Source organism: Leopardus geoffroyi, chromosome B1 (genome assembly GCF_018350155.1).
Source record: "Leopardus geoffroyi isolate Oge1 chromosome B1, O.geoffroyi_Oge1_pat1.0, whole genome shotgun sequence".
Taxonomy (NCBI): domain Eukaryota; kingdom Metazoa; phylum Chordata; class Mammalia; order Carnivora; family Felidae; genus Leopardus; species Leopardus geoffroyi.
In genome coordinates this window covers 74,468,818-74,485,500 of record NC_059327.1, presented here as the reverse complement: position 1 = coordinate 74,485,500, position 16,683 = coordinate 74,468,818, and the positions used below count along the sequence as shown (strand labels likewise).

Below are 16,683 nucleotides of genomic sequence, written 5' to 3'. Positions count from 1 at the left end.
ACATGTGTATATAATTATTACTTTTTTTTTTTTTTTTTAGAGAGAAAGAGTGCAAGCTAGGGAGAAGGGTAGAGGGAGAGAAAGAGAGAGGGAGAGAGAATTCTAAGCAGGCTCCATCTTAGCACAGAGCCTAATGCAGGGCTCAGTCCCACAATGCCAGGATCATGACCTGAGCTGAAATCAGGATTTGGATGCTCAACCAACTGAGCCATCCAGGCACCCCTGTATTATTACTTTAAAATGGATTAATAATTAGCTTTTTTAATTTACAGCATTACTTTCTAATACAGTAAACATTGATAGATATAACCCATATAAATAAAAGCTTTTGGGGATACTTAATGATTTTTAAGAATGTAAATGGGTCTAGGGGTGCCTGGGTGGTTCAGTCAGTTGAGTATCCGACTTTGGCTTGGGTCATGATCTCACATATTAAGGGTTCAAGCTCCTTAAGTCAGAGGCTGTGCTGACAGCTCAGAGCCTGGGGCCTGCTTCAGATTCTGTCTCCCTTTCCCTCTCTCTCTCTCTCTCTCTCTCTGCCCCTCCCTTGCTTTCTCTCTCTCTATCTCTCAAAAATAAACATTAAAATAAAAAGAAGAAGAACGTAAAGGTGTCTTGAGCCCAAAAAGTTTGAGAATTGCTGATCTGTATAGTGTTATCAATAGATTCGTTTAAGTCCTACCTTATATATTTGACAGTATCTTCTGTCTCACATACTTAATGATATACACACTATATGAAAAGTATCGTTGGGTGTCATTCAGTATTTTAATTAGGCCTTTTTATATTTCATGGAAGTAGAGACTAGACCACAAACCAATTTGCATTCGTACTTGCTTTTAGTAGTATAACTTACCTAATTATAAAAGTTCAGTGCAATTTTTTTTTTAAGTTTTCTGGCCTTGGTGTGCCTGGGTAGCTCAGTCAGTTAGGTGTCTGACTCTTGATCTCGGATCAGGTCTTGATCTTGGGGTCGTGAGTTCAAGCCCTGTGTTGGGCTCTGCGCTGGGTATGAAGCCTACTTAAAAAAAAATAAAAGTGTTTTTTTTTTTTTTTCTTAAATAAAGTTTTCTGGCCTTGAACCTTTCCTTAACCCCTTAAAAATTAGTAATGCACGAGCTAGATATGACAACACTCTCTTAGTTATTTTAATCTTAAAAACAATTCTTTCAGAGAAAATCAAAGAACCTCTTATGCTCTTGGCAGTAAGATTCAGTTCTGTAAATTAAACACACACACACATTTTAGTTATTTGGTTTGGTTTTGGTAATTCTGTGCAGTGCAGAATCAGGGGTAGCAGGATTCAGGTCTGAGTGTTAGAACATACAATGTTAGGTATCAATTGTGTACCTAACATGTATTTTATTCTAGTGGGCACTGTTGTTATAAGTGTGAGTGTATGTGCATGTAATGCTTTTAAAGCCATTACTGGTTTAAAAGGGAAGGGAGGCAAGGAGAAGAGAGGGATGAGGGATACCTGTTCTCTGTGAAAAGTGGAATCAATGGTTTAGTTTTTACTCTGAAGTTTTTAAAGTGAGGGAAACTAGATAATTTTTAAGACCCCTTACAGGTATAAAATTCTCATTTTATCTTGTAGCCACGCATGTTTCTTAAATCACATAGGATTGGAGCAAAAAAGTTTTTATTAACCAGAATTGACTTTCTGTTACCGATTAACTATATTAAGTTCCAAAAGAAATTTATATTTTATAGAAAATGTGCTTATAAAATTAAGGAATGTATTTTTAAACATTATTTGACTGTTAGAACAGTAAAGCCAGAATGTAAAATTTTAATTCTCTTAGTATACAGATTTACACATTTTTGTTGTATCAGGGAAACTCTTTAAACAAAAGCTGGCTGAGAAGCCCATTATGTACAACAGGAAAAGTAGAGCTGCTGTAGTTGAATAAATAATGAAGTGTGGCTTTCTGTGATATTTTTTTCAGTTGTTACTGGTAGCCTTATCATAATACTATTTATGAGGCAATTTATTATTGCCCCCTGGGATCTGCAAGTAACTTGTTCTTAAATAAGAAGTTTAAGTTGACTCCAGTTTTAAAAGCCGGATACATTTTTATTATATTAATATCATATTTATTATGTGTTAGGTAGGTTGTAATTATTTTTTTTAATGCTATAATGATGGCTTTTAAGTGCTATAAACATTAACAATCTTTTGAATATTTGCCTCTTATGATTTGGTGCTATTTACAGCTGTTTCTTGTTTTGTTTTGTTTTGTTTTGTTTTAGGAGTCTAGCATGGCTCAAGAATCTCCCAAAAATTCAGCAGCAGAAATTCCAGTGACTAGTAATGGAGAAGTTGATGACTCTCATGAACATGGCTTTAATAGGGTAAGAATATTTTCCTTTCTGTTGATACAGAGGACCATGATAAGCCTATCAGATGAAAGTAATAGAATTTAGGAATATTTTCTTAGATTGGCCGAAGTGTTAGGAACCTAATGTTACCACGTAGGGGTGACTAGGTGGGTTATGTTCGTGATTTGTCAAGGTTAAGCTCCTAGCCAGTAAGCATTCATGCCTTGATGTTATCATCAGTAGTTCTGTTACATGACTGGAACAAAGTATATCTGATGATTTTGGTATGTGACTTTATGAAACTATTTAATATTTGTGATAAGAAAAAATACTAACTATAGATTACCCTTTCAAAAATTGGCAGTAATCTCTTTTCTGTGTGTCTTTAGTACATATTTCCTAAGTAGGCTTCTCCTGACTTTGCCATTTACTTTCTAAAGTGGCATACTTGACTTGGTGGACAATGAAAGTTGCAGTGCTTTCAATTTTGATCTGCCTCTCATTTGAAATTGAAATTTAATGCATTTTAATGGAAACACCATGGGTTTGAAGATAACTTGGGTGCACATTTTAGCTATGTCATTTCTAGCAGTGTAACCTTGGGCAGGTGTTTAATCTCTTCTAGTTTTTGTTTTATGATCTCTATAAATGAGAATCTTACTTTCATGGGGATATTGATATTAAATGAGATAAATAATATGCCTAGGATAGTCCTAGAAATGGTAGTGATGGTTATTATTTCTGGATATATTTACAATAAATACCCCTTTTTATGACATTTGATACGTGTACAACTTTAAAAATATAATGTTCATATTTTTGAAAAAGGAATAGTTGAAAGAAATGGATTATTTTATAGGTTTTTTTAATTTAATTTTTTAAAATAAATTTCTTTAATGTTTATTTGTTTTTGAGAGAGAGAGAGAGAGAGAGAGAGAGACTGAGCATGAGCCGGGAGAGAGACAGAGAGGGAGACAACAGAATCCGAAGCAGGCTCTGGGCTCTGAGCTGACCGCACAGAGCCCGATGTGGGGCTCGAACCCCCGGACTGCAAGATCATGACCTGAGCCAAAGTCACACTCAACCTACCGAGCCACCCAGACGCCCCAAATTATTTTATAGTTTAAATAGGACTCTTTTTCATATGCTGAAGAATAAAATCCTTTATTTTAACATAATTTGACATTTTGGGTCAGATAAATTCCTTGTTGTAGAGGATTGGCCTCTGCATGTAGGATGGTTAGCGACATCCCTGGCCTCTTCCTCCTGTTGTGACAAGCAAAAATGTCTCCAGACATTGCCAAATGACCCCTGGTGTGAGGAGAAATTCACCTCTGGTTGAGAACCACTGTTTTAGATTGTTTTAATTGATTTTAGTAAATTCCACTGAATCTCACTTATTTTTGCCTTCACAGTTTTTTGGAAGGAATGAACGTGTCTTCAAACTTGAGGGTTATTTTAATTGTGAGTGCTTTAATTTGGTGTCTGTGTACCTGTGGCCTTAAAATAGAGGAACTCACAGAATAGAGACTCTTTAAATTCTGGGCACACAAAGGAAATTTTCACTTCAGGTTTTAGTCTTTCTTGTGTTGGAAAGTACTAAGACACACCTGCATAATAAGCTAATCACGTTACCATCATTAGACTCTAGCAATTACTTTATAAACTTCTGTTAATTCAAATAACTCATTATACCAAGATTTTAGTTAATGATTGCTTCATTTTATTTTTGGTAACAGTCCTTTTGCAAACTTATTCTGCAGATAGTTATCGAGTATCTGCTGTGTATCGAGTATCTGCTGTGTATCACACTGTGGATATGGTAGTGAATAAAAATGACAAAAATACTGCCATCAGGGAGTTGATGTTCTAATAGACAGTCTAATGACTTTAGTCCAAGAAAATGCGGTACATACAAATGCTGCATTGTTTTGGATATTCACCTGCCACCTTAAGCCTGTTTCTTTTTCTTTTCTGTTGGTTTTGTTCTCTTTTGAGCTACCACTTACGCACAGTAAAACACAGATGTTAAGTATACAGCTCAATGGAAGCACCACACACATCAAGATGTAGAACATTTCCAGGACTTTAACTGGCTCCGTCTTGCCCCCTTCAAGGCAGTACACTGCCCTGTCTCCCAGAATAATCACTGCTACTCTGACTTTAGCATCACAGATTGCTTTGGACTATTCCTGAACTACAAATAAATGGAATCTTACAGTATATACTCTTTTTTGACTGGCTTCACTCAGTGTTATTCCTGTGAAGTGTATTCAGTACTGTTGTTTATGGCAGTATTTCATTCTTTTTCACTGTGCTGTAGTTTTTCATTCTGTTAATATGTCACAATTTTGTATATCCATTCTTCAGTTGATGGATACCTAGGTTTCCAGTCTGTGGCTATTATGAATAAAGCTGTCGTGACCATTCTGGTGCAAGTCTTTTGGTGTACGTAATCACCTATTTCTATTGGGTATATACCCTAGTGTGGAATTGCTAGGTACGTGATGTTTGGCTTTGGTAGATATTGTCAACTAATTTTCCAAAGTGGTTCCAGCAGCAGGTAAGAGTTCTAGTTATTACACATCCTTACCAATTCTTAGTATTGTCATGCCTTTTAATTTTAGCGATTCTGGTGGAAGCGTAATATTCATCTCTCTGATGACTAATGATGTTAAGCGTATTTTCATATTCTTATTGATCGTTTGGATATTATCTTGTATGAAGTCCTTTTTCAAGCCTTTTGCCCATTTTTCTATTGGGCGTGTGCCTTTTTCTAATTTTTTTACAGGAGTTCTTTATTCTGAATATAAGTCATTTGTTTGGATATGTGTATTTCACATATTTTGTTCTAGTCAGTAGCTTGCTTTTGTACTCTATTAATGGTATCTTTTGATGAGCAAAAGTTGCTAATTTTAATGAAGTCAAATTTATCTGTGTCATTTTAGTGATTTTTGTGACCCTTTTGAGAAATCTTGGCCTATCCCAGTATCATAAAGATACTGTTTTCTTCTAAAAGGTTTTTTTTTAAGTTTATTTATTTATTTTGAGAGAGAGAGGGTGCAAGTGGGGGAGAAACAAAGAGAGAAAGAGAGAAAGAATCCCAAGCAGGCTCTTAGCTGTCAGCACAGAACCTGACGCAGGGCTCAAACTCAAAAACCGTGAGACCATGACCTTAGTTGAGATCAAGAGTCAGACTTAACCAACTGAGCCACCCAGACGCTCCCGAAAGTTTTTTTGTTTTGCTTCTCACACTTAGCTCTGTAATTCATCTTGAATTAAATTTTTGTGTAGTGTGATGCAGGTGCCAAGGTTCATTTTTTTTTCCTCATATGAATATCTTACTGCTATTCACTGTTTATTGAAAAGACTGTCCTTTCTCCATTGGGAGCTTTTGCTGTCAATCAGGTGGTCATATATGTGTGGGACTGTCTCTGGACTCTGTTTTATTTCTTTGTCTTTTTGTCTATCTTTACAATAATACCACACTATGTTATTTGATTACTACACTAATTAATTCTGGAACAAATATTATCTTTAACCTTAATACCTGATGGGTAATTCCTCCAGCTCTGTTCTTTTTCTGGGTTGCCTTATACTTAAACTTATTCATGACTCTTCACTTAACCTTATTTGCCTTTGAGTAGCACTGAAAAAAAAATAGTCTTACTAGAGTGAAGTGATTTGAACCTTCAAATATCTGTATAAGCTCTTTGCTTATGCAGTCAAAGCCAGTTAACTTGCTGCTTTGTGAGTTTACTCATTGGTTAATGTCAGATTCTTTTTGGACATTTTCCTGCAGTGTTATTTCACTTCTCTTGGGTGGTAAAAGAAGAAAAAAAGATGTTCTCCTGGAGGCCTCCTTTTATTGGATGTGAACTTTACCTGGGAAAGGCTCCTTAAGAAGCAGTTAACCTGGGGGCGCCTGGGTGGCGCAGTCGGTTAAGCGTCCGACTTCAGCCAGGTCACGATCTCGCGGTCCGTGAGTTCGAGCCCCGCGTCGGGCTCTGGGCTGATGGCTCAGAGCCTGGAGCCTGTTTCCGATTCTGTGTCTCCCTCTCTCTCTGCCCCTCCCCCGTTCATGCTCCGTCTCTCTCTGTCCCCAAAATAAATAAACGTTGAAAAAAAAAATTTTTTTTTTAAAAAATTAAAAAAAAAAAAAAAAGAAGCAGTTAACCTGGAGCACCCAGGTGACTCAGTCAGTTGAGTGTCCAACTCTTGACTTCAGCTTAGGTCATGATCCCAGGGTTGGGAGATCGAGCCCTGCATTGGGCTCCACATTGAGTGTGGAGCCTGCTTGAGATTCATTCTCTCTCTCTCTCTCTCTCTCTCTCTCTCTCTCTCTCTCTCTCTCTCCCCCCCCTCCCTCCCTCCCTTCCTTCCCTCCCCCTCTTCCCCGTTCACATGCAGTCTTTCTCTATCTAAAAATAAAAAATAAAAGTGCTCAGTTGGTTACGTGTCCGACTTCAGCTCAGGTCATGATCTCACGGTTCATGGGTTCGAACCCCGCATCGGGCTCTGTGCTGTCAGCACAGAGCCTGCTTCAGATCCTCTGTCCCTCTCTGCTCTATCTCTTCCTCTCTCAAAAATAAATACTTAAAAATAAATAATTTAGAAATAAACAATATCTACTTCAAGTAGTATACCCCACTTCACCTCCCTAAAGAAATTCAACATTATAAAATTTCTGTATCTGCTCTTATTAAAAATACATGTATCACAAGAGTCTCTTATTTGATATGTTGAATTAAAATAAAATTGGCTGTGTGATTCCTTTCACCACAAGTGAAAATAATGTTTCAAAAGCAACTTTTGACCATTTTGAATAAATTATACTCAAGATCTTTTAGGCATATGTTTCCTTCAGTTTTAGCATACTCCTTTGTTTTTCTGAGAAATAAAAGGAAAATTGCATTTAGCCTGAAATTCATGTTTATATTTTATTTCTGATGAAAATTCATATGGAAAATAAGTGTTAAAATGTATTGTTTAGCGTTAGACTGTATTTTATAGACTAGTAAAGAGGTCTCATGTTAAACTGGATAATAACCAGAGTTTGATCAAGTATTTTACTTATATACATCTTCCTTTTACACCTGTTTGTTGTTTAAAATCATATACTGGTTTTTATTTACGTTTATTTATTTTTGAGAGACAGAGAGAGACAGAGCGTGAGCAGGAGAAGGGGCAAAGAGAGAGGGAGACACAGAATCAGAAGCAGGATCCAGGCTGTGAGGTGTCAGCACAGAACCTGACACGGGGCTCAAACCCACGAACCATGAGATCATGACCTGAGCTGAAGTCGGATGCTTAACTGACTGAGCCACCCAGGTGCCCCAAATACTAGTTTTTATTTAAAACTTAACTGCATAATGTACTCTAAAAAATATAGTCTTGTATAAAATTAAGATGGTAGTTTAAGTTGTTGTATCCTGGCTGACCGATTGGTGTCACTGTGGCACAGGCAGTGAAACTAAATGTTTCTGTCCTGGCTTTTGTGTCTCATTGCCGAGGTTTCATTTTTCATTTGGTTTCCCCTCTTAGTCTGTCCTACAAGATGCCCTGGTTAGACTCTAACTTAGCATTCACATTCTAATAGAGATTATAATGAAAGAACTGGTCCTAGAAATCCCCTGGTAGCAACTTGACATATGTTTTGAGGTTTATTACTCTTTTTCTTAAGACAAGGAGCAACAATGATTTAGAGAGGATAGAATAAGAATCTTAGTATCATCACAGTTTTTTACAGCAAAAATATTTTTTTCTAAATAAAAATTCCTTTTTAAAGATTAGCAAAGTTTAATCTCTGAAGAATACAAATTATTCTTTGAGTTGTAAAATGCATATTCTTTATAATTCTTTAAAGTGCTGGTCAAAATATTAAAATCGTGAAATTCATGCCATGAATTAAAGAGAAGAAGCAAATATCAGTTCCATGTAGTTGAGATTTCTTGTTAATTAAGTTATACTTGGCAGATAGGGAAACTACCTTAGTATATCTCACTGAAACAAAACTTTTTTGTGGTTGGCCCAAAACTAAAATCCATAATTTCGGTTTTTCCACCTATGGACCTTTTCCTCAAGAAAAATGTACATATATACAAAACTACCAAATTTTGCATTTAGTTCTAGGGAGTTTAGGACTCCCTAAACTGAAGCCTGCCTATGGATCCTTAGTTTCCTGGGTCTTAAAAACTCCCGGTCTACAAGTTTTGAGTTAAATCACAGGATTTTAGTTTAGAGATCCCTGAGTTCCACTACTTTATTTTACAGTTGAGGAAAAGGGCTCTTGAGGTTGTGATGGAATTACCCAGATTAACTGGCTGTACCAAAGCTTGTGTGATTTGATTGTAAGGAAAGTGAGGGCAAATATGTTTCCATTCATTACCTTGTCTACAGTGCTGCCACATAATAGATAATTGAGGCTTTCATTTAAATGTTTGGTGAGTAAATGAGTAAATGAATAAACACATGTTAAAACCAGGACTAGAAACATGTTTCTAGACTTTTGTGGAAGATGTACTGCTTTTGGACTTGATCTATTCATCTTGTGTCCTTAATTTCCCAGCGTGCATCATCGCTGTTGTTGTACTTGTTGTTGTTGTTGAAGTTTTGTGTATGTGGTCTTTGTTGTTATTGTTGTTTCACTCTTTAATGCTTTTATTGAACTAAGTAGTTTTTCCATTCCCCTGTACATATCAGTCTGGACAGTGAACTCTAGCAGTCTGGAGAAGATTTGGAAAGGAATATAAGAATAGGAATTGTCAGAACACTGTTTTGGATAGATTTCCTCCCCTCCCCTCAGTGTTGTAACTGTCCATTTACTTATCTGCTTTTCCTAAGAGATTGAAATCACCTTTAGGGCAGTTTGTGTGCACACAGCACAGTTTATGATTCACAGTAGTTGCTCAATAAAGGAAGTGATTCCAGTATAAAGACTTAAAATTTAACATGTTTTCTACTTCAGCCATCCTACACTAGAGTTTGAATAGCATATGATGACCATTTGTCTCCGTGCTATATACTATTCAGTATAACATTTCTGCATTACTCACATCTGAAAAATTTAGGAGTTCTGTCAGTGGCAACATTGATTTGATGGAGACTTTCTCCAAAGACCAATTTTTACCAAATGTATAGCTTGGAGCCTTTTAGAAGTATGGCAAATATTTTTCAAGGATCGTTTAACCCATGCAAATCTAGATTCATTTTTTTTAATTTTTTTAATGCTTTTTATTATTTTTTGAGAAAGAGAGAGAGAGAGAGAGAGCATGAGCAGGGAGGGGCAGAGAGAGAGGGAGACACAGAATCCAAAGCAGGCTCCAGGCTCTGAGCTGTCAGCACAGAGCCCGGCATGGGGCTCAAACCCACAAACCGTGAGATCATGACCTGAGCCCAAGTCAGATGCTTAACTGACTGAGCCACCCAGGTGCCCCTAGATTCATTTTAATATTTACTTCAAAATATTAAAGTATTGAATATATTCTTAGTACTATTGCCACAAAGTAAGTTTTAAAGTATGTGCATTATATAGAAGTCTATTAAATTAACTCTAGATTGGGATTTCTATTGAAAAAATATGAATAAATATAATTTTTAATGAGAGGCTGAAGCCTATCTATCTTAATTATGACATATTGTGCCTAGAAGATAGATTCTGCCTCTGTGTTTATAAGCAAATGCTGTCATATATTTTTTTTTTATTTCTAGAAGGACTTGTTTTGAATGTAGATACGTATAGATATTCCCACGGTGATAGGCCTTTGAATGAATTCAGCATTCCCTTGGTGCAAGCTGGTATGTGATTTCATTCTTACCAGACTTCATTACTACTTAGAATCTAGACTAAGGGGACTTGGGGATGGGGATGAGGTCAAGGAGGTAGGCAGTAAACCATCAAAAGATAGTAATTCTGTAAGTTCTTGTTAAATGTTTGTGGAATGAATGAGAGAGGAGAGAGAGAGAGAGAGGAGACTGAGAATTGTATGTGTGTGTGTAAAATGGAGAAAATGGATGAGTCATATTTGCTAACTTGATCAAGTGGAATAACAGATACAGGAGCTTGTGACCACAAAGAGAGTTATTAGACTTAAAATTCCAGAAGTGTTGCTTCCTGAGTGATGGCAAGTTCCCAAGAGTGGCCGTGGGAGTTCTGGTGGCTGAAGTAAAATGGGGCATGAAGGATGAAAGGCATTAGAGATGTAGAGGTTACCGCAATCTGAGACAGAAGAGTAGGTTGGAGTTACTACGTTAGTCTAGTATATCTTTTATTTGTCCTCACACTTTTTTTTGCCCTTTGTCCCCTACAAATTACCAAACCTGTATCAAACTACCAACTTTAGACTTCCTACAAGTATACTAAGGGAAAAAAAATCATACACTTTGACAGATTGTTAATACTACAACCCATTATTCTGTATCAACATAGGTAGGCAAGCTCATGCAATAGATTTTATTTCATTTTAAGTAATTGATACTTTGTATTAAAAAAAGTTAAGCAACAGACTACATACCGTGACATTATACATTGTTTTTTTGATGAGCTATGAAAACTCAGCTTGGACCTTATATTTCAGTTTGGAAAGAATTGCAGACCGAACAAGGAATCATTTCATTTTCTGAAACTGCCCAATGGCATGCAAAAGGTTGGGAACACCGAGAATAATGGTGAGAATTAAGGATAGAGCAGAAGGCCCTCAATAAATATTTGGGATTAACTAGAAAGAAGATAGATGACAATGTTAAGGTGGAGAAGAAGGCAATGAGGTAGTGTGGCCCACAGGGAAATGCGGAATGGGAGTCCGTGTATTACACAAGTATGGAAAAACTGTTCTACGTAACAGAGTTCCTCAAAATGTAGACAAAGAATTCTGCATCAGAATCACGTGGCTCATTTGTTTGAAATTCTGGTGCCTGGACTTCACACTCCAACTTCATGAGATCACAATGGACAGCTGAGAAGAATCTGTATTTTAATACGGTCTCAGGTGGTTCTTACCCAAACTAAAGTTTGAGAACTGGTAGTTTAGAAGTACCAGCAGAAAGCTGAGAAAATGCTAACCCTGCCTTTTACTCACTTGATAAATAGCATGTTGGAGAATAATCAGCTTTGACTTGAAGTAATTGTGGACAGGCAGAGAGGTCACTATGAAGATGTTAAGGATGTTGCAATATGTTTATAGTAGGATTGGGGATGTGGAGATCTGTTTGAATAATAGCTTTGCTTCTGGTGGATACTCTTTATAGGCAGCTGTTAAAACAACAAAGGGGATTTTAAATTACCAAAATTCATAGAACATTTCACAGAAATTTTTCAGTTTGTTTCTTTAAAAATTATGTAAATGTTTTGGAAGGTTTTATACATTTTGAGGGATGAGATAAGATGCATAAATTGAGAAAATTGCTAGTAAATGAATATATTGGTGTTATATCTACTAGCCAGTAGGAATGAATACTAAAGGGGAACAAAATAGATAAGCATCCTGATCTTTAGAAAGCTTTTACAGTCTGCAGGAAGAGAGAATATAGAAATTAATTAATTTACAAATTAACTTTATTCCTTTAATGTTTATTTTGAGAAAGAGAGCGCGCACGTATGCGGTCATGCGAGATGGGGAGGGGCAGAGAGAGGGAGAGAGAATCCCAAGCAGACTTTGCACTGTCTGGGCAGAGCCCAACATGGACTTCACCCCACGAACCATGACATTGTGACCTGAGCCGAAATCAAGAGTCAGATGCTCAACCAGTTGAGCCACCCAGGCACCCCCACACATTAATTTTAATATCATGTGAAAAGTAATATACTAGTCCAAGTATAGCATGGTCTGAGAACTGATAGGAAGAGTATGGAAAGATTACCTGAGGAATTGCTAGGCAAGCTGAATCTGAAGGATGAGCTGGCCAAATGAAAAGTGAAGGGTGTTCCCATCAGAGGCAACTATAATGAGCTGAAAAGTGTGTGAAACTGCAGAATTGAAAATTTGCTGTTGTTGAAGTGGAGACTATGGGGCCAGATGTGTGAGAAATGAGGCTAGAGAGTTAAGTAGAGACCAGATCCTGCAACACCTTAAAATCATGTTGAGGAGTTTGGGATTTTACCTAAAAGGCAATGGGGGGAGGGGCACTAAAGGACATAAAAATGGAAGTATCTCAATCAGATTCACATTTAAAAAAAAAAATTTTTAATGTTTATTTTTATTTTTGAGAGAGAAAGAGACGGACAGAAACAGGTGAGCGGGGAAGGGGCAGAGAGAGAGGGAGACACAATCCGAAGCAGGCTCCAGGCGCTGCCCTGTCAGTACAGAGCCCGATGCAGGGTTCAAACTCAGAGACCACGAGATCATGTCTGAGCCGAAGTCAGACACTTAGCCGACTGGCTCACCCAGGTGCCCACAGAGTCACATTCAAGAAAGCTATCTCTGCCTACAGTTTGAAGAATGAATTTCAGGGGTGCCAAGACTAGAGACACAGGAGATGGATCGGTTAGGTCGCCAAGGGAAGTAGAGAAGTTAGATGTAAGACTTTTCTCTTGTGAAGAAGCTAGAAGCAGTAAGGAAAACCAAGCCATTTTTACAGAAGTAGATGGAGGAAAATTGGGAGAATGTAGTGTAAGGAAACTAAGGGAGAAGAGAGTTCATGTAATTTATAGACTACTTGGAGAATCCTTACAGATTGTTGGTGGTTACAGTACACACTTTGGAGAATCACTCCTTTATTCAAGATTTCCCCTTCTTGAGAAGAGAGGAGGATTAATTAGTCTCTAGTTCTGCTTATCTGTTGTAGTGTTGTGCATCTTATTAACGATGTGTGTTTTAAAGCAAGTTTGCTAAACATTTTGTGTTCTTTATATATTGGTTTTGCACTAACTTCAGTTCAAAAGTAGATCACCAGACTAAATTATAAATTCTAAAGTTATGTTTTTAATCTCATTCCTGTTCTTACCTCTGTGAAAATATGCAAAATGAAGGCAACTTATTTTGGAGGAAAATTAGCATCCCTTCACAGCTTTATGGAAGCTGTTACTACAGATACTATTTTGTATCCTCTCAGAAGGACTTGAAACATACATGAAGCGTTTTTGCCAAAAGCATTCTATTTTGTTTCAGCTTAATTGTTTGAAAATTTATTTTTAAAAAGTATTAAATGCTGAGTATTATCCTAGTGCTTGAACAGAGAGTTAACTTTGGGTTTATTCCATTTTATCGTGTACTTGTTAAGCGTGACTCTGCTAAGTCCTAAACTTTGAATTGAATGTCAGTGACATAAAAATGCAAATTAGGGATTTTATGTTGTTGGTTATAGTGGGCTCATTGTCTCTGAGATACATTCTGGAAACCATAGGGGTAAATGCAGTAGCAGACATTTGAATAGTTACTAAGCTATGTAAGACACTTTTAAAAAGAATTAAAGAGGGGCGCCTGGGTGGCGCAGTCAGTTAAGCATCCGACTTCAGCCAGGTCACGATCTCGCGGCCCGTGAGTTTGAGCCCCGCGTCAGGCTCTGGGCTGATGGCTCAGAGCCTGGAGCCTGTTTCCGATTCTGTGTCTCCCTCTCTCTCTGCCCCTCCCCCGTTCATGCTCTGTCTCTCTCTGTCCCAAAAATAAATAAACGTTGAAAAAATAAAATAAAATAAAATAAAAAGAATTAAAGATCATGTAAAGGCACATTTTAAGTTTTTGTGAATTATGAGGCTAAACTATATTACCTAGAGAGTGTGTATTTTATAAAAAACAAAAACAAGTCAACAAACACATAAAATACTTACGTGTGTTATCTTACAAGTCATACATTCCCCTCACATAACCCATATTATTTTGTGTTGCATTCAGCTGCTGGACAACTATCAAAATGATAATTCTGTTCCGAATCTGAACGGACCCATTTGTACCACTTTTGGTTAGGCTCCTTTTGTTAGTGACAGTTTAGGCTTAGGAAGACCTTAGTGCTTTTCAGATTTTACAGCTGTTTTACATAAAGGTTTTTTCTGGAAGAATTTTTGTTTGTTGAGTAAAGGACCCCTGGGAGATCATTGGGAGGGGTCTGAGTGAGATGTAATATCTTCAGACAACCAGGAGTTTCTTCTAGAGGCCATGCCTGATAAGATGGGAGACATCCCTGTACCTTCTTGAAAATTTAGGTAATCTGAGATATCCATCATGTTTACTGTTTAACCTCTTACCAACTACTACTACACTGTATCTCTCTACTGGGAATTTACACAATACTTTGGGACAGGACATATGATTAAAATGAGTAATGTTCTTTCAGATAAGTTCCAAGAATACAGCAAACACAGTTGTCCTGTACCTACTGTATGCCATTTTTATTTTGTTTGCATGCATTTTTTTATTCCTCATATTTTGAGGGATGTCTTCGATACTTATTTTCTTAGCGAGAGCTAAAAGCTGTCAAGACTTTGAGCAAGGCAACATTCAAGGAAACCATTCCAAAAATAGTTGAGCTTAATGACCAAACTTGCAAAGTTTAAAAAATGTCTTGGTAGTTTGGCAGTATTTATTTTGTAAGTGATAGATTTGTCTTTCAGAGAGAAAAGATCGTCTGGTTTTAATGTAAATATTAATAAAAGGATCATTAATATTTAAAAATATTAGAAACCACTGGGGGCACCTGGGTGGTTCAGTCTGCTAAGTGTACAATTTCGGCTTCAGGTTATGATCTTATGGTTTGTGACTTAAAGCCCTTCGTCGGCTTGTGCTGACAGTGCCTGCCTGCCTGGGATTCTCTCTTTCTGCCCCTCCCCCACTCACATGTGCCTGCTTTCTCTCAAAAATAAATAAATAAACTTTTTTTTTAAAACCTAGAAATTACTGATTTAGTATACTAAAAAATAAACTGGAAAGATAATTTATTCCCTGAAATGAACAGACTCAGATTTGGTTTAAAAATGGGAAGTAGATAAAACTGAGTGTAATTATTTTTCTTTTTAATTCTAAGTACTCTTCAAAACAATATTCAGATGAAAAGAATATTGTCCTGTGACGAGGTTTTAAGTGGCATTAGGAAAAGGGAAAAGGAATGAAAGAGCTCATTTCTTTTGTGCTATTAGGAAATTACAAGTTGAAAATGTATTTGCATTAGTGTTTAAACTTCAAATTCTGAAATTGTGATTTTTAAAAGGTATTTCTTTCAATCTTTTTGAAAACAATAGGAGCTAATGAATTCTAAGTCTCTAACAAATTGCTTGTAGCTCTTTACATTTACTCTACATTACAGTTAATATTGTTTCTTGAAGCCTAGCCCTAACTATATTGCTAGTTAGTAACTAAATGACACATTTTTGTGTCCCAGTTTTTTCATCTGAGAAATAGTAGTAATAGTACCAATTGCTTGATCATTTTTACGGTCCTGCACTGTCATGCGGAGAGAGGACTGCCTGTACGTTAAAGTGATTAGAACAATTCCTAGCACATAGGAAGTGTTCACGAAATGTTTTTCACTCTAATTATTAGCAATAGCATTAATTAGTTATAAAGATGATTGTAGTAGGGGAGAGGGATGGCTAACATTAGCTGAGTGCCTAAAAATATGTACGAGGTGCTTTGCTTATATTGTCTCACATAAGTTTTCATAGAACTCTGAGGTAATTTTTAGCTTCTTTTTACAGCTGAGCAAACAGGGACTAACAAAGTTTTTAAGCACTTGCCCAGGGTCATATAGCCCCTTAATAGGAAAGCTGGCCTGTCTGAATTATCTTTCCAGGTCTTTCATGTTTCTAGTAATAGTTGGTTCTTGATGAGACTGTGACAATCTTTAAAAAGTAATTTAAGGGTCTTTGCTCTTGATAAACATCTTTAAAATATGCTGTACAAAATTCAAAAGATAATTCCATGAGGGATTCTAATTAGGGTGGAGAAAGCAAGGTTAAATCTTTGTGGCTTGCTTGTATTTATTATTGTGTTATTGTGCTGTTTTTTTAATGTTTATTATTTTTTGTTTGTCCCCATAACGATTACAAATAAGATTTTTAACATTAAAAAAAATTGTTCTAGTTTTGCTTGGATAACAAATTATTGGAGTAGGCACCTTTTTTTAAGGCCAATTCAAAGAGATGTCCCTGGTAAAACTGATGTTAATTAGTTTTCTATTTGGGGGTAGACCTGTCACTTTCATTGGATTACCGAACAGTTTCTTTTGGTCTTGCTAATGAATCTTGGTTTGGTTTAGTTTGGTTTAGTTTGATTTGGGGGGGGGGGGGGTTGGAGTAGAAATTGGCAAACTGATCCTATGTAAATGCAAGGGATCCAGAATAGCTAAAAGGGTCTTGAAAACGGTGAACAGAGTTTTAGGACTCACTGATTTTAAAATTTACTATAAAGCTACAATAATCAAAACAGGTTGGGA

At 36.7% G+C, this 16,683-nt stretch overlaps 1 protein-coding gene and 1 long non-coding RNA gene across 16 annotated transcripts in view; one reads left to right on the top strand and one right to left on the bottom strand.

Moving 5' to 3' along the window:
• The window catches only part of ARFIP1 (ADP ribosylation factor interacting protein 1), a 129,016-nt gene that overhangs the window by 46,949 nt on the left and 65,384 nt on the right, over positions 1 to 16,683 (top strand). For all 15 annotated transcript variants that reach the window (XM_045465626.1, XM_045465642.1, XM_045465633.1 and 12 more), the window contains one exon: positions 2,254 to 2,355. In XM_045465626.1, coding sequence (XP_045321582.1) covers positions 2,263 to 2,355 — 93 coding nt within the window. In that variant the 5' untranslated portion in view covers positions 2,254 to 2,262. The remainder of the gene's footprint in view (positions 1 to 2,253; positions 2,356 to 16,683) is intronic.
• LOC123591382 lies at positions 6,135 to 6,577 on the bottom strand. The gene is made up of 2 exons (XR_006709291.1): positions 6,500 to 6,577; positions 6,135 to 6,237 (listed from the first exon to the last, which is right to left on the bottom strand). It is a non-coding gene; the product is annotated as an uncharacterized LOC123591382 (long non-coding RNA).